The sequence below is a fragment of the Doryrhamphus excisus genome, linkage group LG16 (genome assembly GCF_037039965.1).
Source record: "Doryrhamphus excisus strain RoL-2023G ecotype Guam linkage group LG16, RoL_Dexc_Guam_v1.1, whole genome shotgun sequence".
Classification (NCBI taxonomy): Eukaryota; Metazoa; Chordata; class Actinopteri; order Syngnathiformes; family Syngnathidae; genus Doryrhamphus; species Doryrhamphus excisus.
Window position 1 is genome coordinate 13235802 of NC_136372.1, and position 26254 is coordinate 13262055.

The following is a 26254-nucleotide window of genomic DNA, read 5'->3' on the forward strand; positions in this document are numbered from 1 at the left end:
CAAAGTGATTGTTTGGCAGTTGCTCCGAGTAGCCGTTAGCAAGACGGTGTACCGGCTCATCCTCCTCGGGTCAACACTGCTACACATTTCTGCGATATTAAATATATTTATATGGAATATACTGGAAGAGTCATTTATAATTAGGAAACAAATGCAAAGACTCGTTACTAGTTTTCTATGCACTAGTTTAAAATTGTAGTCTTCGTAATAGCCACTAGAGGTCAGCATTTGACCTGAACATAAACTGCATGTATTTCCTAGTCAATCCAGTGCTGTTCAAAATTAAATTCTTTATTGGAATATCTTCCAAAGCAGTTGTCTTATATGACAGAACAAAAATAGCAATTTCTTTAAAAAAACAAACCAAAGATGCTTCCAAAATGCACTGAAGAGCTTTTAGACAAAATATACATTGCATGAACTCAGAATCAGTCACCAATCGACTTCTTAATAAATAGGACTGTGAAAAACAAAATTGTACATATTTTAGACTTCCTCTTATATTTGCAATCAAAATCTGAGTTTTTTTTTAAACAAACTGATGTCAATATCTGCAGTGCATCCTTACAAAACATCAACCCCCAAAAACAAAACACTTAATAAAAACAGGAAATAATGGTCAGCCAAATAAGGACGTGTGTTTATATATATACATATATATATAAATCAACACTGATAAAAGCAAGTACAATAAAATACCATCTATATAGACAATAAAATGTAAAAAAATTACATTCTGTCTGGGTATAAAAGGAAAATGTGAAAGCAGGAGATGGAACATTTTATCTTGAGAAAAATTAAGAATTCAAGCTGAACCTTTCAAATGTGATTGCCAATTGGGAGATCTAGGCACATGACTTTCAGAGAAAACTCTCATGAAAATGTACAATTTTTTAAAAAAGTATTGGGTCAAGAAAAACCACATGCTGGCTGCAATCGTCAAAGTCCGCGCGCACGCACGCACACACACGCGCGCACACACACACACACACACACACACACATACATGCTTTATCAATGCTGGCTAATGTACAGAGCAGGTCAGTGGTTTGTAGTGCTGCAGTGCGCTTAAAGGGTGACTTGCATCCAAAAGTAGAAACACATTCAGAGCCTCTGGCAAAAAAAATTTAAATGCATCTATGATGATGCGTGATGCCGAGCCACCCAAAACTAAACATGAGATGAAAGAAACATTTATTATGGATGATAATAAACACACCCCAAACCAGAATGGGATGCGAGAAGTCCAACTTCCTTTTCAAATGGACTTGGTGAGTCTTGTGCCCTCGTGCGTTGATTCAGTGCAAGAAAGTCTTGAAAAAAACACCCCCTCAAATATTCTTGTGTTCATCCATTCCCACATCCTTGTCATTCTTTTAAAAACATCGCCAGGATCTTCAGAGTGTCGTCACTTCAGGTGTTGGTAGAGCTATGTACAGTGAGTGTTTTTTTAGATTTATATTTTTATATATATATATATATAGTATATGTATGTATGGCGTGTGTGTAGTGGTTGTTCGTTCACTGAGGCCGTGGCTCTCCGTGTACTCTAAAGCGATACAAGCAGGTGTAGTCTGGGTGCCCCCAGTTAGACAACACCCGCACCTCTATGATCTGGAAGGCTTTGTCAGTCGGCTCCTGAAAGGTAAACGGGATGAAATCTTTGTTCATGCCGGCGTGCACCCAATGAAAATGTGATTCAGCATTCTGAGTATTACACTTGAATTTACCTGAACGGGGAACGTTTGCATTGATTCTCCGTCTTCCTGGTAAGTGTACTGACCAAGCAAATCCCCTTCCTCTTGATATTCATCTTCCAGACCCTGTGCACGAGCAAACATCCAAACATTATGGCTGATTTTTTTCATGTATAAAACAAAAATACGGTCATCCCTTGTTTATGGCGGTTCGTTGGTTCCAGTCCCCACCACATTAAGTGAATAACGGAATATTTTCATAGAGAACAAAACATTAATAATTTTCTAAATATGTGTTTTAGCATGATTAGAGCACTATAGTAATGAAATAACACCCCTATAGTCACCTTTACTTCCTACCGTTCTCTGTTTACATCAAATTGTACAGGTTACAGGATCTCTGCAGGGACATAACAGAGGGCCACTGCTAGCATAGCAAGCTATCGAGCTAACTAGCTGCTTGATTGAAATGGGAGTGGGGAGCCAGTCGCCTGTGTCCATGCTGTGAGAAAGGTAATGGCATCTAATGTGATGTCTAGTGACCACAACACTACATAGAACTTGTCTTTTACAAATTTCCCCACTGAGGGACGAATAAAGGCATATCTTAATCTTTCAATATTTGTTGACTAACAATAGGCCATAGTCAACCAATACACAGCCATGATTCATTCATAATTTTCTGCAAAAAGACGATATAGTGAGGGAGTGCTATTCGAACCGTGATATAGCAAGGGACAACCGTTCCTGTTTTGTTATTCTTACAAAGACTGTGAAGTTCTGGGGGGCACTGGTGATGTTTCCAGTCGGGGACAGGGCTTTGGGGATGTGTTCCAAGCAGAAAGACGTGGGCGTGATCCTTAGCGAAAGCCTGATCACGAGATAACCCTGGGATCCTTTGAAGGCCCAGCAGTTACCCGGGTACACGTCAGGCTGGCAGAAGGGGGCGGGGAGAAGCACTTCAGAACATGTCATATTTTATCAGGCTGACCCAGCGACACTTGGCGTTACCTGGATGACAACTCGAGGTGACTGGGAGAAGTACCAGAGCGGGAGGCCAAAGAGACTCATGAGGGCCGTCTTGGTCTCATAGGTCTCAGAGCAGCGAGTGCTGAGGATGCTGCCACCTGCACACACACATGAAAATTACACTCGGTATTCAAAATATGTCACATTTTCACACACATTTTCACAAGTGAATGCATCATGGAAACTAGGGCAGAAAAAGGCAAAGTAAGAAATGACTGAGTGATATCAGATGAGTCAGATTAACACTTTCATCTCATGACATGACAGACATGCAGTACATTATAATAATGACTTATGGAAAGAAAGGAAGCTAATCCTTACATCCATCATAAGACTGGATTGACTACAGACTGCTGATGAGCATCAGGGGCTTTTCTTACCTCCGGACTCCAGGGCGTAGTCCACCAGACCAGTCCTGTCCTGAGAGTAGAGCTTCAAGGCATTCTGGACAATCAGCTTTACTTGCTGGGATGGAGAAAAACACAGATTAATATTCAATTCAAGGCCAAACTCCTAATCTAGCGTATTAGGGCTGTGTGATAATTCACGGGCCGATATGAGCCTGTTGTAGTTTCCCCCAAGCTCACTTATAAACAAACATTTACTGTTTCGGAGACATTTTACATGCAAGTTGTACCAAATGCTCCAGCGAAAGACCCCGTCAATCACCCAAAAAGAAACGGAGGTGTCACACCGGCTCTATACGCCACTCTACTGCCTTCCATTGCGGCACACCAGCTGTGTCCCAATACAGGGCACCTTGCTGGGCCACAGGAGTTGGATTCTCTTGCTCTGGACTCTGCTTCTCCTGATGGTCGTGATGTGCTAGTAGTAATGCCGTGAGGTTTCATTAGGATAAATCAATAGGTAAATTTGTTCAACTCTTGGTCCTTCTCCAGTACAAACCTAAGTCTGTACAATATTGGTCCTGAGAAGCAAAACGGTATCGGTTTGGAAAAAAATGTCTAGTATATATCCATCACCTCTTCTGTCAGTCCTTCAGCAGAGGCAGCAGTCTGCACGGAGCCGGTTACGGTGTGAGCAAAAGACTTGGCCTTGGACTCCACCTCGCCAAGAGTCTGAGCTCGGTGAAGCTCCAGCTGCAGGGAAACGTTTCTCAGGATGCTCTGTTCCAACGCAGCAAGCCATGCCTGTAGGTCAGGCGTGCTCACGTAGCGCCGAGAAAGCCACAGGACCAGAGACTCTGGCAGCTCCCCTTGACTCTCGTGTGACGAGCCGCCGCCGTAGAACAGAGCCTGCAACTCCTTACGGACTTGGGAGGACACCTGCGCTGTTATCTGGGAGGAGGTCACATCCAAACAAAACCATTATGAAAAAGGTGTGATTTTAAGGAGTTGAACACTGAAGGCACACTGAGCTGCAAACGTACCGTCTCCTGCAGCGAGCCCAGCTGCTCACATTTGCCCTGACATCCCATAACACCCTGCAGATCCTGCCTGATTCTTCCCAAGTCCAGCTCAAGTCTTTGCACCTCTGCCAGCAAAGCATCGTGGTCCTCCTGCTGCACGCCCACGCTGAGGCAAAGACAACACGTATTAAGTTGTCAGGAATACACACACACAGGAGTTATTATCATGTGGTGTTGGTACCTCAGGGTGTCTTGCACTGGAGGGACAAACTCCTTTTTCATGTTTTCTTTCTCCGCTTCATATGTCCGCTGCTTCTGCTGCACCTCCTACAACACAATGAATACCATGTAACACAGCACAAAAAATACACATACATTATACACTAAATACACTCGTTCCTCACGCCATCGCAGCTCCAACATCGCTTCCTCAGAAATTCAGTCATTAAAAAAATGATCAAAAATGCAGATTTAAGCCAAAGTTACAAAACCTTGGTCTAAATTAATAATTTTCTAGCATTAAAATGTTCGACATAAGTCAATACAAATACAGTTTAGGTAACAAGACATTGATGAACTGTGCTACACTGACCACTAGATGTCACCAGCAACACGCGCCACACTGGGTCACCAACACTATTTGATTATCATCTGTCCAGGTTAACATTAATAATTAAGCAAAGTGGATGAATCTTGGCGGGTGTACCTGTGTGTGTGTGTGTGTTTATACCTCAGTCTTGGCAGCCAAAGCGCTGAGCAGCAATTCCAAATCAGATAAGCGTGTTCTCTGACTCTCCTGAAGCACTTTCAGCTGCTCCTCGCTCTGCACGAAGAAAACCCCGTGAAGACAAACTAAGCTCTTGTAACCCGGCACTGCAATCGGAACTGGCATAATGATGGGTGTACCTGCACCCTGAGTGCGCTGTCCTGTTTGAGCTCCCCTCGCAGAACGCCCATCCGCTGCTCAAGCAGGGACGACACCCACAGGCCCAGCTTCTCCCTGTCGGTCTCTGTGTGGAGCTTCTCCCTCAGGGTGTTGTACAGACCCACAATGTTGGTGTGATGCTGCTCCTGCTTCTGGTCGCTCTGCTGGACTCGTTCCCACAACAGGGCGAGCTGGCGCTCTAAACGTTCAAGGCGTTCCAAGTCCACACTCGGGGTAACAATTGGCTGATGGGGAAAAAAAAAGAAAAAAGAAAAACTTACAGTCGTCCCTTGCTGATGGGGCTTAATAGGGCACGTCTTCACTCAATGCATTGTGGGCGCCATTTTTTACAGCTTACGTTGACATCAGAGTTGGTGCTTTGACTAACGGATGCTTCTCCAGGAAATGAGCAGCGTCACTGCTCAATGAGTGTTAGCATAATTTTAACCACCCCGGTAATGGCTGCATCCAAACTGTGTTTGTAGCGGCGAGTGTAAAGGGAATGACGGGGTTATTTCATTACTACTGCGCTCTAAATATTGAAAACATTATTTAGGAAGTCATAAAAAGGTTGTCTATTGATGCGTTTGTGTGTGTGTGACTATATTATGTCTACTATATTGTGTAATAGGAGTGTAAAGGTTGCTATAGGGGTGTTATTCTGTGTCTAGAGGTCTCTAATAATGTATTCAGAAAGTCTTAAACCAGTTTTCTAAGCTCCAACTACAACAATATTGTATTTATAAATAAGGAAACCAACTTATCACTTTTCAAGGTCGGGTCTTGAACCAATTAAGCGTGATAAACGAGGGACGACCGTTCTACTATGACCACTGCCATGCATCTTACTGGGGATTGAGAAACAACTGTTGCTGGCGTCTGAACAAGTGGCGACTCGGTTCTGGATGCAGGGAGTGGAGCAGAGGCCGGGACCAAGTTGGACAGGAAGGTGAGGGGAGAGGAAGGACGCCACTCGGTGAGGTTTGCAAGCAGGACAGCGGTGGACGGACCCCACAGCCACAAACCTGTGTGAGAGCAAAAGAAGAAAATACAAATTCTGTTTTTCTGCAGGGTTAGCAAAAGGAGCAGGACTACGAGTGTTGACAAGACGCCCAGAAAGGCTGACCTCAATGTGTCTCCTGATTAGTTGCATGCTCTTGGGATGTGTGCTGGTTAGAATGGAAGTATATAAAAAGCCTTGCTGACTTACCCCAGAGCAGCAGAAGGGGCAGAAGAAGCAGGAGAAGCTTCCAGAGTTTGGGAAGGCATCTGAAAGGAACACATTGTTACATCAAAACGCACCAACAAGAGGGTAAGAAGACGAGGAAGAAGGTTGTAGCTCTTACCGTGTCAGAAAGAAGACGTTGAATAGACACACGTGGGACACGAGCTGGTACCAGCCAGTAGCAAGGAACCACAGCAGACTCCGGCCCCCCTTCACTGAGGGGATTCAAGTAAAATGAAGTGTACATTATTAGAATGTGTTGTCTCAGAAACAAGAAGGTATGAGGACACACAACTGACCTGGTGCTGCTACCGTCATCCACAGCAGTGCGAGGATCCTCTGTGTCACCGCCCCAACACCCGAAGCCAAAGCTGAAGCCCCTCTCGCCACTAAATAACCAGGCTGGAGGAGGCAGTGACCTGGAAACAGACACACATACATAGGAGTCGCTGCATATATTAGCTGGTTACATTTATTTATTCATGTATATATTTTTTTAAAGCTTATGTATTCTAATAATCATCTCTGGTCAACCTGTGTAAGCCAGGAGGCTCCACAGCGCCCCCGCCAGGCGCTGTGACCTGGAGGACTGTGTGAGGAGGACGGTGTGTGTCTCAGAATACTGCTTGCCTTTACAGTCGTCACCTGCGTGCACCAAAGATTGATGGCAAACAAAAAGAAAACCAAAAAGCGTGACTCAACATGTGTGTAAGGACGTGCAAAAGAAATGGAGACAGCGCAAATGGAACGTGTCTTCAAACAAACTGGATGTGGACAGTGAGTAGAATCATTGCTGTGATGTTGCGTGTGCAGTCAAGCGTCAGTTTGGACGGTTAACTCATAGAAAAAAGAATCATCAATCATTAATGACGGGCTTCTGACCAGTAAAAGCAGTTCAGAATGAATCCCACTCAGGTCACGCATGTTGGACTCGTCAGTCAGCAAACAACAGGCAACAGGCAATTGGCATGCGTGTGTGTGTGTGTGTGTGTGTGTGTGTGTGTATGTGTGCGTAGGCTTACACAGGGAACCATTGAGATTGACATGTGACGCATCTTCCTTCGCCAGATCTTTTATATTCATGCTCCCACAGAAGCTGGAGTGAGCTGAAATAGATGGTGTTGTGTTAAAATGAGTACATATTAGATTGCGTTGTGTTAAAATGAAGACATTTCAAGACTAATCAAATAGATAAAATTGAAAAAAATACCACAAAAAAAATCCTTTACTATTGCCCATCATCCACACTCCTTATGTGAGACATGAACACACGTCTCTTTTCTGTGCATTCTAAAGGTACTGTAGAAAAACAGATGAAAAGAGGCAGCTAATTCCCGTGGGACACACCTTTTCTGCCTATATACATGCTGAGAGGATGTAGTAACAGTTACATTTATGATAACATTTAATACTTTTAGTATTTTGGTCATAATGATGCTAACAATATGGCTGTGGCCTGGTTAATATAAAGCTCACATAATAGAAACGGGAGCGTTGGAGGTTTTTTCAGCAGGCAGATTCTTAGCTGCTTCTTTTTACTTGTTTTGATATCACCAGAACGCACAGGAAAGAGAAAGACATGTGCTCCAGAAAATTCCAAACCTTTAAGAATGTGCTGTTTGTTACCTTGTGCTTGCGAGTGTGTAGACCTGTTGCCGGTCATTCTGCCGAGGGTGCTTTGCTTCAACAGCCACACTTGAGACAAACTGGAGGACATCGTCTGTCTCAGGGAGTCGGTACATGACGCAAAGACACCTATTATGGAGACATCATAATTTGTGTTAGATGATTAGTTACTGTAGGCGTCTTTCACCAAAGACAAAAAAGGAGTCATGTGGTTTACCTCTTCCCTGTGAGACGTTTGTCCGTGCAGACAGCCAGAGCACACTGCTGTACAGCACAGTGAAGACGGACACAAAAGGAGCCAGGACACTCTTGCTCAAGCGCACACACGTATTAGACACGGAAGTGAGGACGCCTGGGTAGAAACATCATCCTCAGTGTTCCGACATCATACCTTAACTTTCCAGCAGTGACAAGCGCATTTCTCACCTGGCTTGCTTTTGCGACTCCTGTCCCTGGAGTATATATTTGTGAAAGGTGACGATGACGAGCAGGAAAACGCATCGGCATCTGTGATGTCTTCGGATTGCGATGTGGGTGACGAATGCGAGAGGGAGAGTGCGGTGCGGGCGTCTGTTTGTTGAGAGTGAAAGGAGCAGTCTTGGCAGATGTAGCCGTTGGCGAGGGTCGTGTGAGAGTTTGACGCGCCGATGTCCCCGTTGATGCTTGATAAGCTGTGCTCAGAGCGAGAGGTTTTGCCTGAGGAGAAGAGCATGTGCACAGTTTAAAATCAATGTATTGTTGTACAGTTACTGCTCGATGCTAGAAGAACAAAAAATTACTATGCTAGTTCCACTATTATGGCAAGAGCATAAAAAAAACTTCTATATATGCTTTTTAACACTATTAGAGCCCTCTAGACATGAAATAACACCCCTATAGTTGGCTTCACACTCCCAAAATAGTAGACATAACCATTTAGACTCACACATGTTAGTTAGCATTGGGAGAGTTCCTCGTTGTTTTTGTTTTTTTATTTTATTACTCGTACTACTTCTGGTGGCTATTATGTCATCAAGCTAATAATGCTGACACCTAGTGGCCAGTGTACTACACACATAATGTGACCTCAATGTCTTATAGTTGGATTCTATTTAATTTACCGATTTTAATGCTTGAAAATGCTAAATTTAGACAAAAAATAGATATATTTTGTTTGGTTAACCATGGTTTTCCATGGTTAAAATTAATGAATCACAGAATAAATGCAAAATAATTGCATAATTTTGCTGGCCTCATTATACTGCCATGATTGTATGCCACATTTTCTATACTGAATGTGCATCACCGGCGACTGACCCCAGATGCCATCTACGGTTGTAGTGGTCGTGGTTGTAGTGATGGTGCGCTGCCTCAGGTGAGTCTGGTCCATCGCGCTCGCGTTCACCGAGGCATCAGACGCAGTGATGCTTTCCTCGATGCTTCTGCTGCTGTTAATGGGCGTACTAACTGCTGAGAAGCTGAGGGTTTTCCTCGGAGTTGCAGCCGGGCTCAGGGACAACGACAAGGAGTTGGAAGTGGCTTGCAGCTTTCGACTCCGCAGGGTCCTGGCAGAGAGAACAGAAACAACTTAATATGGCTTCTGTGTGCAGATACTCAAGTGTATGAATACTCACCGTGATTCTCTTTTGGTCGTGTAGCTGCTGTGGCTCTGGTTCTGGTTCCGTGTGTAGTCAACCAGGCTGTCATTGCCATGGTGACTGCTGCTGGTTTGCAAACGCAGGCTCCGCCGTGACATTCTGGGCGATTCGTACACAGGAGCAATCTGGTGCTCCTTCTCAAACTCTAACGCTGCTGTTGAGTAGCTGGAGCTGGGGAAGCAGGAGAAGAGAAAGAAGAAAGAAAGAGAAAAGTTAGCAAGGAGCCCTCCTTTTCTACTAAAAAAAAAAAGAAAACCCAGGACATGCCAGCATGTAGCTGTCAGGCTATCGTTCACTGCAGCTGGCAGGAGATAGAACAGGAAGTGACTCACAAGCAAAAAGGAAGACAACACAGTAGGTACAGCTACGTAAACATCCAAACAGTATGCAAACGCACTGAAAGTAAAACTACTCGATTTGCGAAATTTCAAAAGGCACCGTGGCATGGAAGTGGAAAGGCAGCGTGAAAGTTGTCAATATAAAGTTGGCACGCATCACGCTGCAGTGACTCACACGGCCACACCCACCTGGCACAGCGCTGAAGCACACGGCACCAAGCAAACACACAGAGACCATTATGGACCACGAATGCACCGCTCAAGTAATGGACATGAGTAAAAACACGCAGGGTTGTCAGTACTGTAACAATGCATGTATTCATCCAGCTCATGTGATCATAATAACAATAATTCATTCTAATAATAATAATTAATTCTTTCATTTTCTACCACTTATCCTCACGAGTGTCGCAGGGGATGCTGGAGCCTATCCCATCTGTCCTCGTGCGATAGGCGGGGTACACCCTGGACTGGTCACCAGCCAATCACAGGGCACATATAGACAAACAACCATTCACACTCACATTCATACCTATAGACAATTTGGAGTCGCCAATTAAACTAGCATGTTTTTGGAATGTGGGCCGATTGTACAACAATAAAGTCAAAATATCCATGAGGGAAAGTTGTAAAACTCAAATGGAAATTTTAGTAGCGTAGAGTTTAAATATTCAAGAAAAAAAAGTATTTTTTCAAAGTCATATACTGTGAAAGACAAAACATGGAAAATTTGTTGTTTAATCCTACTTTGTGGAAAATCCTTGATCGTGGTCCCACCATAACGAGGGACGACAGTATCAAAGCTGACATCTTGAAATATACATAACTTCTTAGCATATCTATTACAAAATTTCCAAGTGGCAAAGTTGCATCCTTTTATTTCTCACAATGTGGCCTTTGCTGGAAAACGTTTTGGACAGCACGGGGTGGGAAGAATGACACAATCACGTGCACAGGTGCGTGCATGCAGCGCAGCACAGGGATCGAATCAAAGAGTGTATGTCACATGATCGCACCACGCTATTTGATACAATAACTCTCACCTTTGATCAAAGGAATCAACAGAAAGAATCCACCAAGCCAGCCAGCCAACTGGCCCCCCATCAGTCCATCCATCATAATCATAAGACGGTGTTTAACAAACCTCTGACATTGTCGGCGCACCACCCCTCCAATTTAAATCCTGAGGATTACGCACGCCCACCTACATCCAATTATGTGCTTTCGCGTTTACTCAGCATTCTCAACTCGCTTGTCCCTCAGAAGTGCCTTAGCGCTGTACTACTCCGTGTCATCCACAACACGGCAGGACAAACAGAAAATCTTCACTCAGTTGCTAATTGGCTTGCAGTCTCAGCATCTAAATGGACATGTTTGCTATTGCTACAGACTCCCACATGCGTGATATAAATAGAGACTGGAGATGAAGGACATGGAGGATAGACAATAAAAACTCTTGCTTGCATGCGGACAATCAGCTTCCAGGAATCTCTCCTTGCATAACCACCCAGCTTTGATACACTTCCCACACTCAAGTGGGCTCTGCCAGCTTTCTTGCGTCACATGACTCTCAGAGTGTCAGATGGAATGATTTGTTTTACTTCAGAGTCAGGCAGCAGGTGGAGCGAGGAGGAACAGGCAGGAAGTGGATCAATAGATCCTATGAATCAGCATAATGCCAAATGACTGCAAAGCATGGCCTCAATAAATAAATAAACACCATGCACTTCACTCGCTTTCTTGTTTTTATGGCAATACTTCTTTCTTCTTATGCAAATGAACCACAGGCTTGTTAAATGGCAGCAGCAAAACCAGCTCGTCCACTTCGCAAAGAACCCATCCCTCCATGAGGAAGGCAAAGTGAAATAGCTACTGGTGATTTTACACCTCCGACACCGTGTTTGGTGAACGTCACACCCACTCACATGCTGCCTGCTTTACATAGCCTATGCAAAAACACAGCCCCGATTTCAGAGCATGCATGATGCACACAATCGGCCATTTGCACTGCATGCACCACTGCTAAAAAATCCATATGTCTTACAAATACAGTGGTACCTCACTTAACACTCCCATCCAAAATGGATGCTATGGTTTGCGTTTGCCCACCTGGTCAGCGTGCAACATGCTATGCATAACCAACTGCTCTGTGTGCTGCTTGGTTTGTTTATGCAGTCATCTTGGATCACGTGCCCAAGAGTTACCACCTTCATTAAGCGCCTAGTGGCGTAAGATGCATACACCTTTTATTGTAGCCACCATCGTATTTTCAGCCAAGAGTTGTGTTTTGGTTTGAGTCGGACCTTCTGGGATGCATTAATGACCCTCAGCAAGGCACCACTGGACTCACACTGATATTCGAGAAGGCAACTCTTGGATTGTTTTGTTTCCCAAAACTGCAGCAGAGCAAGAAAAGACCCAGTAAGTTCCAGAGGCTCATGTTTACTAGAGTTTTACAAGAGAGAGACTCATATTGAGGGCGGCTATATTTCCATCCAACTCTCTGTGGGTGGGTATAATTTGGCACAGATTAGGATCATTCCATTCCTCCCTCGGTTTCCCCTCCCACTGACTTTCCTTCATGGCATGGCAGCACGCAGATGACATGTGATGGACCCCCTCGAGGCACATGTCAGTAAAAACAACAACTGTAACGGTGGTATGTCAATCACAAACAACACTCATGTTTGGGTTGCATTCTGGAGTTGTAGCTTCCTAATTTCTGACTTGGCATAAATATGGGCCTCTGATTTATACAGCTTTTGTTCACAGTAGTTTTATTTTATTTTTATTCTTGGTTGCCTTCCAAATCTGTCTCTCTTTGAGTGAAGCTGCTGATGCTTTCTTGAGACAGCTTGATAAGCATACTGTCAACACTTCATCGCTCATGGCGGGAAACACAGCTGAGCCACAGCATCAAGTATGATTTGCCTTGCTCTTGCTTTCAGTGGGCATGGATGGAGCAGTGTTATTGACCCGTCTATCAGTGGCTGGCACCACTAATTGCTGTTACTACACAGAGGGCGATATGCAAGTCAAATGCATATAAAAAAATATACAATTTTTGTTTACATTTGTGAAATTCTATGCGTGTGACGTGCAGACTTTCAAGCCGTAGACTGGTTCTTTGTTATGGCAAGAACCGTACGTTTTGCTGGTGTTAAGTTCGGGTAAAATGTCAATTTTTTCATATGTTGCATTTGCAGACTATTTCGTACATCCTCCATGTGTGTTGCAATCTTCCTCCTTGATGGTTTAAGAGTAGCTAATTCCGCCTTACATACACATTTACTCTGGCAGGTAAATAGCACAGAAATCGGAGACGCTGGATGGATTATGTCTCACAGCTGGCCTGGGAAGGCCTTGGGTGTCCTCCGGGTTGAGCTCCCGCAGAAGTGGAGGAGAAAGGAATGGAACATTATCACAGGTTTTAAATTACAAATAGAATTTCTGAGGAAAAGCAACAGAAATCACCAATAAAGTACAGTCTATGTATTATTAACTAAGGTGTGTAAATCACAGGATCATGGTGCCCAGTGCATTTGAATGAGACGGACTAGTGGTTCTACTGGACCACAAACCTGTCACTGTTCTTTTGAGCGCTGATAACAGATGGGCCAACAGTCTCGGTCACCTGACTCTGTCCATCCTAACACATTCGCTGTGGGCAACACATACACAAACACACAATGGCCCCAGTCTAAACACACACACGCACCCAGCAGTGTCCCCAATTCAACGTCCATATGCAGTTTGATTTGTTTATCTGCCATCTTTGATCATGCGTGGTGCATTTGTGTTTTTTTCCGCAAACAAAACGAGTCTTGTCATTTGTTCATTTGTCATTTGTAATTATTTTTGCATCATTTTTTAAAACTAATTATTGTCTATGAAACATTTGGGGAATCTGGAAATTTTCTTTGGTTAGAGTCAGAATAAATGATGTTAACCAAGGCAGTACTGTATGTAACAAGTATAAAACATACCAAAACAATCCCAACAAAGCCATTCGCTGTGGGCAACACATACACAACACACAATGGCCTCAGTCTAAACACACACACGCACCTAGCAGTGTCCCCAATTCAACGTCCATATGCAGTTTGGTTTGTTTATCCGCCATCTTTGATCACGCATGGTGCATTAGTGTTTTTTTTTCGCAAACAAAACGAGTCATGTCAGTTGTCCATTTGTAATTATTTTTGAATCATTTTTTAAAACTAATTATTGTCTATGAAACATTTGGGGAATCTGAAAATTGTCTTTGGTTAGAGTCAGAATGAATGATGCTAACCAAGGCAGCATTGTATGTAACAAGTATAAAACATACCAAAAGAATCCCAACAAAGCCATCCACACAGCCAAAGCCATCAAATAGTCTTAGTCACAATGAATTCCATTGCTCCTATTAGCACGCATGATTGAGAGAAAGTTTCATCTTACTTAAAGCGTGCAAGTGGACATAGCTTTACACTTTATGTTCTTCACACATCTTGGCAGCGTGCCTGACATGGCTGGCGAGGAAGCACAAACTTAGTCTAATCCCAGGATCAGGGCCATGTTTGTGACCGTGAGGTTCATTAATAGAGTCTCAGCTGACTGTAGTCAAAAGGAACACGATTAGCTTGTTCTAGTCTACCTGGCGGATTCCAGAGTGCCGTAACACCAACATACCCAAAGGAGGTGAATCACAAACACAGAAGAGCGCAGAAGGGTGGAACATTATATTAGTAGATTGTTTCCATTGCACTTTTCATAAAGGAAATGTCATAACCTTGTCTCAGCTCGTCGTCCTAAACCAAATATTGTGAATTGACACTCCTTCCACCACACGAATGAAACTTGTCAGCAACTATGCAAGACAGCAGCGTTAATGTGCAGGAATGTTGATCAACAATTCAGTTCTTCTAGCGTCTGTCTGTTGAACGTGAATGACATCAGGTCATGTACAAGAGGGCGCATTATATTTCTTTCATGATGTTATGAGCTAGCTTGGATTACGTGAAAATGTTCCTTTCATTGTACATTTTTCTGTGACAGGCTGTAAATTTAATAACAGGTCTTCGCTCAAGACGCAACTTTTTTTTCCCTCTCTCAACAAGGTGCTTTCATACTTTCACTTGAATAATGGGATGTTTCTACACCCTAAAGCAAAAGGGGGATAGTTTTTGACCTGGAGCCCCCAACGCCCCCACCCACCACCACCACCACCACCACAAGCAAACAGCATTCTTCTACATGCAGACCTTCTAGGCAATGTGTCGACCACACCCGCACAATGCATGGCTAAACTAAAAAAAAAAAAACAATACGAGTGGGAAGTTAGCAACAAATGAAACCAGAATAGCTTTTAGTGGGGCATTGAATCCTGGCAAAGGTGAAGACAACCCAAGTGTTGCCATTTCTGCGTGGAAGTTTCTAATCTGTCAAAGCAAGCTGAATCTTAAAAGCAATATACAAAATGTTTCCACTTCAAATAACGCCGTAAGCGAATAAGCAGCGGATAAGCCCGGCAGATTTCCCCCTGTTAAACCCCGGCTGACATGTACCAAAGAGGACTCGCTGTTCGATGCTGCGAGTGGCAGAGCACCGAGTTCTCACCTGAGGGAGTAGGTATAGCCGGTGTTCTCTGGAGCACACTGTGGCGGCGTGTATGTGTGCAGTTGGGAAAAATCCATGGTCATTCTTCTTTGTTTAGACTGCAAGAGTTAGGATGCAAGGGATAGGTCAGCCCACGCTGACACGGTGCACGGAGATAAGCACAAACTCATATCCAGACGCTCGCCACACACACACACACACACACACACATGCACCGCCTTCTTCAACCTGTCTCTTTGATTTCATTGTGTAAATGACATAGAAAATGCCCCATTAAACTTGCAGAAATGAACTCTCTGATTGCTGACTGCTTTCTGCTGCTATGCTGAGGCACAATGTCCAGGGAAACGAGACAACAGCTCAGGTACGCCCGACATTCTCTTAAGACCGGCAACGCAACAATGTGTCCTAACCTCTTCCTGCATGTTGGCCGAGCGTAATCAATAACTCGTCCCCTTCTGGTCACAGCAGTCAGGCGGGTAGATCCTCTTACTCCTCGAGCCGTCGCCTCGCTGGAGCTACTACATGTGTGAGCTCCACACACAGGGAAGACAGTGTTATGAAACGGGGGTGGGACTGAGTTTTTTTTTTTTTAAGGCAAATGGGCGGGAAAGTACTGTAGTCGAGTTGCTCTTCTCACAGTGAGGCCTGCCTTCAAAGTAAATAATACTGTGTGCATATCCATGTAACGGAAGCAGATAAGATGTCATTTGCTCCAATGAAGGCAGCATACAGGAAAAAATGAAGGCTATAGTACACTAAAAGCAAAGAAATGTAAGCCTGAAAGTTGGGGACTGATAACATACCTGGCATGATAATCTAATCAATTAACCGCACAATAAATACAAAATTATTATTTTACTGGCCTCAATATATTGACATGAGCATGCATGTTTGTCTTCCTCCTCTCTACCAAACAGGCTGGATGACAACATGGTTCTCTGTCTCAACACCTTGGTTATATAGCGGAATGAACACACCTCATTGGTCACTCCTCATTAAAGGTAAACAGCATATTCCACACACAATGTCCTGAAAGTCAATCAAGGAAGTGGATATGCAAATGAGCTGATGTCTACTTTGACAAACTGTCAACTTCAGACTATTTCAGGGTTATTTATAAACTGTCAACATTCTGACAATAACGAAAGTGATGCTGATCCATTATTAGAAATACAACGTAGTGTCCATAATACGCAATATGTTTCGGTTTTCTGATAATTTTTTCCAATAACACACTTTGGGGAACTATTATTTGACATGTTTCTGCGTGTGTTTAATTTATTAAGAGGTCTTCAGATTCCAATGACAATGTTAAATAGTCTAAAGAAATCAATATCAGCAATAATTTGGACAATTATCATCCTGCAAATCATGACAGGCCTAATTACACTGCAATACAACTGCCAGGTTGGTTGAAAATGTCAATTTAAAAGTATATTTATGGCAGAAGCTTTATAATCACAGTGTGATTAACCACGAAACACATCCTCCTTTTTCTTTTTGTTTTTTACGAGCCTGTTGTTCACACTAATTGCTGTATATTTGGGTTGGGAATTGCAGTTATGCGAGTACTGTCTCCCCACTGGTCAAAGACCAAAACTAATTCAGTGTTCTAAGAACACTATCTCACATGTTACTGTCTTTAATACACCATTGTCATGTAAACAAAGGTTGCCATTTTTTGACATTGTTAAACAGCACTTACAACAGTTGCCTATTTTCAGGGTCGGATTGGTTTTTGTGTGGATTTTAGATTTGACATCATGGGGGACTTCGCACTCTGCCGACATAACTACACATTCCTCACAGAAAGGAACTTTTTCCTTACTTACGATTTCTTGGGGATTTTCAATTGGGTGCAGCCGAGTATGCAAACAAACAGAAGGGTTTTTTTTCCCACTGCTCCAGTCTCAGCCCATAATTGTTTCAAATCTGGACGATTGAGCCCAAAAGAAGGATAATCTGGAGCAGAGATCTAAAAGCCAGGGTGGCTTCCTAATTGAGCCAGGATTAGATTTTTTGTTAAGGGCCATCTACTGACGTGGTGAATATGATTGCATTCATTGCCAACCACAATACACTGAAGTCACCACCAACGTTAATCAGCAAGAAAGCTGTGTCCGGACTCTTGTTTAGTTATTTGTATACAATAAGAGACAGGTTGAAGGCGGCTAATTCAGACATTCGGACATGCACACAAGCGTTCCTGTTGGGTAAAAACGTGCTGCACGTGCTCTGTACGTCATCTTTGCTAGCTCCTTTACGCCAAACCACCTGCGACTCGGTGGCCCAACACCAACCGTCGCATCGGTGGCCCCGCTTCAACGAGCACATTTGACCGAGCTAACAGCTGCAGAGTGGCTGTCCAAAAGACCATAGAAGCCGGCCACATTCCCGCAATGCTCCGTTGCTAAATTTAGACGCCATGCATTTAGAGGACGCACATTAACTTCCTGCTGCAGCAATGCACGGTTGCAATGTTTTGTCACAGATGTGCGTTGTTATTTCATACAGGAAATGATACAAAGCTTGTTTGGGGAATACGGCCACTATGTTTGGACCGTGGAAAAGCCTGAATGGGTAAAGGAGCGCGGCAAGGACGAGATTCCTGTCAAAATAAAGCATTTTAGCATGCCAACTTGCCCGTGAAATAGGAGTCCGTGTATGCTACCATCCTTCAGCAAGAGGACAAGATCCACTTGTGACGATGAGAAAACTTCTTCCGGTATTCCAACTTAAAAAACAACAACAAATCTCTTGTTCCGGTTGAGGAACTTGCTGCTCTTCAATGCGATGATTCCAGTCGGGAAAGTGCCAAAGTATTCAGTGTGTGTGTGTGTGTGTGTGCGTATGTAAGTGATACGCGAGTAGTGCACAACAAACTGATTTTCCAAAATGGCTTCCCGGGCGGAACAAAGCCACAAGGATGGCTGCCGATCCTCCCACTCGGCGCTCCGCTGCTCACTGCGACTCCATTGGACGAGCCAAGTACGAATGACAGCTGCTGGAGCACAACACACGCGGTTTCACACACACACACACATTTACTTTACTTACGGCTTGAGTGAAAGGTGATACCTACTACCACCGATTAATACGGATGCGTATAATTTAGATCAGCCTCTTTTGCGTTCACAATGGGCGCCGCCATTGTCGTGTGACGTCATATTTGTTTATCTCGGTGAAGAAGTCAGACTACTGACATTCATAGTACACTCTACCGGTGTAACTTTGTGGTGAGGGATGGGAATGGGGGCTTTGGGGCGAAAACAGTTTGTATTAATTCTTTAATTGCTCACAAATAAGTTCTTTGTAACTCAATAAATCTTTGTAACTCATTCAATGATTTTGAAAATTGGCTCCATCCAAGTGCCTTGGTTAACATCATTAAAGCTGACTCAAACCAAAGCAAATTATCCCACACAAAATAATGTAAATCCAACTAATTTGTTCCAGACACCCAAAAACACATCATGAACAATAATTTTAAAATAAATCAAAATTATCACACCATCACATTTACATATCTCTGGAATGACCACGGCCTTCTCAGTATGGTCCAATGCCTTTCTCTTTTGTGTGGGCCATGTCTTTGGTACATCGTATATCGTTCTACAACTTTAACAAACATCAACTCCTTGCGAATTCAAGAAACAATACAAGCAGTTGATATTTGCTAAATACAAAGCTAGAGTCTTGAACCAGTCATGATGTGCTATATATATCACTATATTGACACTTACTATGGTACCCATTATGTCATTGTATGTTCATATCACCTCATACTTTGCTATGTGACAAAAAATAACTAAATTAATTTAAATAATAATAAAATAGAGTTAAAAATATACTTAAATTATATTAGGAACGCAGGAAGTGAACAAATGTACAGTTACTGATTGTAAAAGTACCAGATGGAGGGGTAGGATTTCTCCTTCCTACTCATTTTGGACATGTGGAACCGTGAACTGATTATGGGATGCACTCAATTGTAATCTGATGCATGCTCAAATGAAATAAAACCATTACCATTACAACTCTTGCCTAAACAAACACTTCTGTCCTAAGATGGCACCACAATGCATTGCATGATCACATCCAAACATTGCAAGATTCTGTCTTCGGCCAATCTAAACAAACCGGATGGTATTTTGGATGCTAAAGAAGTGGGCCAAGCCAAGGGGAAATTTAGGATGCTAACCGAAAAGTGTGTTAACCCGGGTGGCTGTTAACTGAGGTACCACTGTATTGGAGCATCTGTTACTAACCTACTTTGCGGTTGAAGAAATCAGACATTGCCAAGTCAAATGAAAATCACAAACACCCACCATAGCAGGATAAGTATGAATAATAATGGAAATATAGCAATTCCATGGTACTCAGCACACTTCACGGTGAAGTGAATCCACGATTCATTCAAAAGGTACAAAGTGTCTTGCCCAGGGACACACAACAGTGGCTGGATGGAGGGAAGATCGAACCCCAGACCTTACAGTGGTCTACCTCCTCAGCTTGCCCCCAGAAGAACAGTCCAAACAAAGTGACCATCAAAGGCATAGTAGGGAAACCAACATTACATCACAAGATTTCGTCCCAAAATACAAGTACAACACGTTGACGTTTAAACACGTTAAAGAGCTTACAAATAGCGCCCCCTGGTGGACACATGTGATGCATTTCGCTTATGTGACGTCAGAGACAAAAAGGCGCGCTGCTCTGTCAAGCACCAAACAAGAAAGTTCACAGCCCATTTCTGTTAACAACCTTTTTTAAAAACTTTTCCAGCACATACACGTCAAATCCATATAAGTCGAAACCTTAAAGTCCCCAATACACTGACGGCCTCAATTCATATGACACAAAGTCATTGGACACAAATAAATGAACGTTACTCAACAATCACAGTACACATTTCTAGTATTCCTTTCTACTGCCTTTGTGCTGTAAAAGCTATCCACGGTGTTTTTATGGTTTAAACAATATTGCAAGAGTTCTCCTGCGATGACGTCACATCCTAGCGCATCATCCGGAAGTGGTCTTGTTGTGACTCTGCTTCTGTCTGTGCCAACGACTAACTTTGTTGTCGTCCACTTTTTGCTTGTTCAAACTCGCCCTACTTTCGTGTCACCGTCACAGGAACAAATGTTTACCGTGTAAAACAAATATTGCAGTGACAGTTTGGTAACCTCCATTTGGGGTTAATGTTCTAACATATCAAAGTGCCAAATATATTTGCAACTGACATTTCACCACCACTTTGAACAGGCTCCTTTATAAAAGAGACAAGCAGCAGCCTATCGATCCACAGTGCCAACAGCACAGATAAGACATTTATAATAACATAACATACATATAAACATACTTATTTCAGTACTTACGCTGACTCACTCCAAGTGTCCACTGTAATCCCGTTATAAGTCCTTTGTGTCCACCGATAAATTTAAAAACCAAAAAAGTTGACAGTTCCCGACTCCCCTGAACGGAGGACTGTTTGAATCAAATGGGCGAAATGGTTTGAATGGCGCTGCGCTAACGTGTTTCAGTTACAGTGCCCGTGTCACGTGTGCGTGTAACCATAGAACAAGTCAGTAAGTGCGCGACATCGCCAACTAGCGGCAGACGCCGGAATGACAAAAACAACACACTATCAAGTCGTTTTGAGGTAAGAAAAGTATTGATACACTGGCTGCATTTTAAGTTCAGTTAAGTTTGGGTATATTTAAGTGATAGTGACACAATAAAGCTGATGATTGGCTGGCGACCCTGCTTCTTGCCTGAAGTAGGCTGGGATAGGCTCCAGCTTATCTGTGAACATGACAGAAAATGGAGGTGTGGATGGATATTGAGCAGTGGTGCCCAAACTGTGGCCCTGGGGCCGCTGCTTTAAATATAATTTAATATGAAAATTAAAATAAACAACAGAAAGAGCAAAAATTGAAAAATCTGCTGTAATTTCATAACAATAAAGTCAAAATATGAAAAGACAAAGATGGGACTCTGATTGATAAAAGTTTTAATTTTATTAGACTAACATTGCAATATTATGAAGAAAAACAATTAGTCACATAAATATTAAAGAATAAAATACTTTTAAAATTGGTAATATTATGGGAATGAAGTCAAAATATTATAAGAATAAATTTGAAATGGTAGGGGAAAAATTTACAATATTAAGGTAATAAAGTCAAAATATTATGGGAATGAAGCCATAATAGAAGATTATTTATTTGAGAACAAACTTTAAATATTTGGAAAATGTAAAAAAAAAAGCCCAAAAGTACAGAGTGAAGTTGATCTTTTTCACTGTTTTTTTTTTCACTTATTTTTCACTGCTATGACAAAGCTGAGATGCAGTTTATTGTTCAACTATACATAACCTCTTAGCATTGTTCTTACAAAATGTTAAAGTGGCCCTTGTATCCTTTCATTCTGTGAAAAGTTTGGATACCCGTGATATACAGTATGGGAAAAATAACGATGTGGATTATTTGAGTCATTAAAATGTTGCAATTCCCAGCCATCATTAGACTATTTTTGCATAGTTTTTCATTTCAAAGTAGAAACATATGCAGCCTTTGATATTTTAACCAAGGCGCACGCCGCTGTGATGTTTGATCATGGAAAGTGCAAAGCTATTAGATTTTCCTTTTGCTTTTCCGCCAACATCTCCTCCTTAGTGACGACTCACAGCACGCAGCTGGTGAGGTGGCGGACTGAGCGTGAAGCCCACCACTGGTGTCAAATCCAGCTCGTCCTCCGAAATCCCAGGTGCGGGGGTTAATCGAAAGTGCTGGAGAAGGTGAGTGAAGAAGAGGAAGAGCTCCATCCGGGCCAGACCTTCACCTAGACAAGCCCTGCGGCCTGCAAAGAGATTGTCAGTGAGGCTAAAAAGTGGCTAAACAAGGAAAGAGCGGTTGTACCTGCAGAGAAGGGTAAGAAGGCATCCCTCCTGATGAATTTACCCTCCTCATCCAGGAAGTGGGAAGGGTTGAAGGTGTTTGGTGTCTTCCACTCAGTCTCATCATAGAGGACAGATGTCAGCAGAGGGAGCACAGTGGTCCCCTTGGTGCACAAAGTCACAAAAAACACAAAGTTGCCCCCTCATTATATTGCATTTTTTTGGAAATTAATAAATTATATTGTAGACTGCGTTCTATTTGTGAAAACATATTGAAATATAAGTAATATATGTGGCTATTTGGGGTCACTGGAGAGCAGTAATGACACAAAACATTGAGACATTACATAACATGCCAGGACTTTAATACTACATGAAGTCAGCCATGGCAGGATGGCTATCATGTGGTATGTCCCACACAATAGAATGAAAAAAGTTATCCTCTCATACCATGTGGAAGTGGTACTTTTTTTTGCTTCATAAAGTGACAATGGGGGTGTTATATCATGCCTGCAGGGCTCTAAAAAAACATATTCAGAGAGTCATAAACAGATTTTCTATGCTGTACACAACTACAGATTACAAAACTATTCCATTTATTAATATTAAACCCTATATTGTGGAATTTTGGGTTTGGAACCAATTAACCACTATGAACGAGGGACGACTGTGCTTGATTGGGATCTTTTATTGATGAAACAGCATCTGACCTTTTCGATGAAGTATCCCTGGAAAGTGACATCTCTACTGGTGCTGTGATTGATAGACATGGGGACAATGTTGGCCATCCTCTGCGTCTCATGGATGACTGCGTCGGTGTAAGGCAGGTTCTTCCTGTCCTCCATCTGGACCTGACGGACTCCCACCACCCTGCTCAGCTCCTCCTGAACCCGATCTGCAGGAGAAGAAACACTGATAGTCATGCCTGCCTCTTTTCTTCCGTGCATTATTATGATGATTTGTACCTTGTATATGAGGGTACTTGGCCATTAAAAGTAGACTCCAGCGAAGGGTGTTTGTTGTTGTGTCAGTTCCAGCACCAAACAGATTCATCACGCTGTAGACCAGATTTTCATCATGGTAATGTAACCCCTGGCTGTCAGACTCCTAAAAAGACAACAGATATTTTCTACACACATTTTTTCATTGAGAGGGAGAGGTGTGAATTGGAAATACAAAGATGTCCTACCTCCAGGTTTAGCTTACGTGTCCAGAAAGCATCCACAAAGCAGCGACATATGTCAGGCTTGAGAGTCTCCTTTAGATTGTTTATTAATTGCAACAAATACTGCTTGTTATTTTCCACATTCCTCATTAAATCCCTCCAGTTTTTAAGCCAAGGGCCCAGCCATGGAAAGACCATGTAGAGCTGTCATGGAGCAAAACAAACATTATTGACTTTGGTGCATTTTCTATTCATTCAAAACATATTATTATAAGTGAGCCCTGATAGAAGTTTGGGATGGCTTAAAACGAGCAGTTTCAAAGGGCGTTGTAAAACTGGAGGTTTGTGATGTCACAGATGGGCTGCCTTCCTTATATGGTCGTGCGCTGTAGGCCAGAAACCCTCTCTGTTTACAATTCCTAAATACGCCGCCATCAGACCCAAGTGGTTGTAGTTCCCGATTCCCTACCAGCAAAAGAAATGGATTTTAATCTGTCAATGGCATTTCATACTGGACTGTTTTGTGAACATGGGCCACTATGCAGATGGACTAGCCGACAAACTTGCTGAAGCCTGACGTCTTTCTAACGTTACTTGGCTGTGTGGAAGACTCAGAAGGGCAAGTAGTAACTAACAATTGATCAGTGTCCTGACTGTGTTTATATTGTGTAAGTCGTAGAGCAAAATGCTAAAATGCTAACGCTACGTACCATTGAGAGACGTTTTGAAGTAACCTCTTTTCTTGAGAAACTCTAATTCTGGATCAGATTCAGGATCCAACACATATGGCTGTATGTTAAAAGCCAATATTTTAAAAAGATACATCACCGTTTATTATCAACTCTTATAAAGTTAACACCGGAAATCCTCGAAAGTGTGACCAACCACAGCGGAATGGCCGTGCGTGCCTGGAGGCGGGTCATGGGTGGAATAAATTAAAACAGACTGTTTTTGTGGGAAGTACCAAGTCCAAAGAAATACAGCTGGAATATGTGCAGATTCAGGAAAAACGAGAACTAGAACTCTGTGCTGGTTATTGTGTGTAGCTGCTCTATAGGTGTTCACGACTCAATACAAAGGGCCAAAAAATGAGAATAACAATATTAGAGCCCTGTAGACATGAAATAACACGCCTTTAGTCACATTTACACTCCTATTATTCATTGGTCGCTGGAGCTCTAGACCATATAGTATTTATATCAGATCTTGTTACATTGTGTACTGTACCTAATAAAGTGTGTGGAGACTGTATATATCCATATAATAAAATGCTTGGGAAAACTGGCTCATCCTTTCAGGCTGTGTAAACACATAACGGGTTGGTGGAGTACCAGGATGGAAGTTGATCCAGACAGACGGACTGTCTCTTGGTCATTTGCCAACATGTCTTGGAAGACCGGATCTTTGTAGTCAAACCTTTTCCCGAACATGATGGCTGAAATGATATTTGAAGCTGCGTAGCTAATGAGCGTTGTGGTGTCAAAGGCTTTACCTGAAAGGAAAGAGAGAATACATTAGACAGGGCAGCAAAAAGTAATGTGGATTTCATGAAAAAGGTTACCTTCATGTTTTTCGAACTCCTCAGTCAGGTATTGACACTCCTCAGTGATTTTCCGCTCACTGAGCCTCTTGCCCATCCCAAAATCTCTCAGGGTTGTTAAAGCGAAACGTCTCATTTCCTTCCATGTTTCGCCATTGGTGAATATTATGCCTGCGAGGCGGTGGAAAGAAAAAAGGAGATAACTTTCTAAACACTTCTTGCAACCTTGCACTGATAAGATGTAAGATGTCCTGGAGGTGAAGGCGGAATGTTCCACAAAAAAAAATCCCTGCAAAAGGGGATCATTAATCTTAAATCATGTTGAACCTGTTCAAGGGAGCATAGTTTTTGGTCAGCCGCCATGTTTTCAAGACCTCTATCAACATAAGAAAGATTTACCATTCCCTTTGGTGAAATCATGGAATAAAGGGTTGGTTTCTCTGTCCCCAAACTCCTCCGGGTGATTGATGAGAGCTTGGCGGACTGTCTTGCTTCCAGCCAGCACCACAATCTTTTTGAGTCCCAAGTGGAGGGTGAAGACTGGTCCATACTTTTTAGACAGCTAAAGAAATAAGGCTTAGGTTGGGACAGTCTTGTAGGTAAACACACTAAAGGCCTCACCTTAAAAAGGGACTGATCAAGCCTGGAGAGATCCACCTGAAGCAGGTTACCAAGCAAAGGAAGACATCTGGGGCCAGGAGGATGCGTGTGTTTACCTTGGAAAGTCCAACTGGAGTACAAAAGGTGGATGACCAGCAAGCCTGCGAGGATCCCCAACAAGGAGGACAACGCAGGAGCCTGCAGGAGCTCCTCAAACATGTTGTGGCAGGGCACGCACCTTCCTTCACAAACACACTTACTCAGTGGCTCGCTATAAAAGGTTCAGGAGGATCTGGCCCTCCAATGGAGCACCAGTGGGTGTGGCGAATCACTCAACCAAATAACTAAAATAAGGATACAAAGGTCAAAGAGGCTAAACTGATAAACATGGTTGCACTCACGTTGACAAAAGTGTATTCATAATACACACTACAAGGCAACCTTTTGGGATTAAAAGTTAATTTTGGGGGGAACATTTTTGGGCTACATTTTTATGATTCCAGGGCAAATGGGAAGATCGAAAAAAATATTGTTTGAACAAGATTTGAACATGTCTTTAGAGTTTTAGAAGATATCACAAAATAATGAATGGCTTCACAGC

General features: G+C 42.8%; 2 protein-coding genes across 7 annotated transcripts; both read right to left on the reverse strand.

Moving 5' to 3' along the window:
* Nucleotides 1–270: 270 nt before the first annotated feature.
* Nucleotides 271–21003, reverse strand: sun1b (Sad1 and UNC84 domain containing 1b). 6 transcript variants are annotated; one of them, XM_058049384.2, is made up of 23 exons: nucleotides 18094–18393; nucleotides 15448–15545; nucleotides 9485–9679; nucleotides 9168–9415; nucleotides 8298–8567; nucleotides 8089–8223; nucleotides 7872–8000; nucleotides 7268–7351; nucleotides 6780–6890; nucleotides 6545–6664; nucleotides 6367–6460; nucleotides 6231–6289; nucleotides 5870–6045; nucleotides 5002–5265; nucleotides 4826–4918; nucleotides 4337–4422; nucleotides 4117–4261; nucleotides 3710–4024; nucleotides 3107–3191; nucleotides 2709–2824; nucleotides 2463–2630; nucleotides 1731–1823; nucleotides 271–1638 (listed from the first exon to the last, which is right to left on the reverse strand). In XM_058049384.2, exons 2-23 carry the CDS (start codon nucleotides 15528–15530, stop codon nucleotides 1522–1524), a joined length of 3186 nt encoding a protein of 1061 aa, XP_057905367.2. In that variant the 5' UTR covers nucleotides 15531–15545; nucleotides 18094–18393; the 3' UTR covers nucleotides 271–1521. The 6 variants fall into 6 exon arrangements, with proteins under 6 accessions (XP_057905367.2, XP_057905366.2, XP_078653318.1 ...); XM_058049383.2 differs by lacking the exon at nucleotides 18094–18393 and adding an exon at nucleotides 15861–16416; XM_078797192.1 differs by lacking the exons at nucleotides 15448–15545; nucleotides 18094–18393 and adding an exon at nucleotides 20829–21003.
* A 443-nt stretch (nucleotides 21004–21446) lies between these two features.
* LOC144894417 (cytochrome P450 2K1-like) lies at nucleotides 21447–25916 on the reverse strand. The gene is made up of 9 exons (XM_058049495.2): nucleotides 25675–25916; nucleotides 25453–25615; nucleotides 25075–25224; nucleotides 24845–25005; nucleotides 23538–23717; nucleotides 23314–23455; nucleotides 23059–23243; nucleotides 22371–22512; nucleotides 21447–22311 (listed from the first exon to the last, which is right to left on the reverse strand). Exons 1-9 carry the CDS (start codon nucleotides 25870–25872, stop codon nucleotides 22124–22126), a joined length of 1509 nt encoding a protein of 502 aa, XP_057905478.2. The 5' UTR covers nucleotides 25873–25916; the 3' UTR covers nucleotides 21447–22123.
* Between the last annotated feature and the right edge of the window lie 338 nt (nucleotides 25917–26254).

What these genes read in the sequence shown, in the direction of transcription:
- LOC144894417 (XM_058049495.2), bottom strand. Translation starts at nt 25,872, where the DNA reads ATGTTTGAGGAGCTCCTGCAGGCTCCTGCGTTGTCCTCCTTGTTGGGG. An exon ending in TGATTTCACCAAAGGGAATG is followed by an intron (nt 25,225 to 25,452) that starts GTAAATCTTTCT and finishes ACCGCCTCGCAG; the next exon opens with GCATAATATTCACCAATGGC. An exon ending in CACGTAAGCTAAACCTGGAG is followed by an intron (nt 23,456 to 23,537) that starts GTAGGACATCTT and finishes TTGTCTTTTTAG; the next exon opens with GAGTCTGACAGCCAGGGGTT.
- sun1b (XM_058049383.2), bottom strand. An exon ending in ACGACCAAAAGAGAATCACG is followed by an intron (nt 9,416 to 9,484) that starts GTGAGTATTCAT and finishes TCTCTCTGCCAG; the next exon opens with GACCCTGCGGAGTCGAAAGC. An exon ending in CCCAGAACTTCACAGTCTTT is followed by an intron (nt 1,824 to 2,462) that starts GTAAGAATAACA and finishes GCTCGTGCACAG; the next exon opens with GGTCTGGAAGATGAATATCA.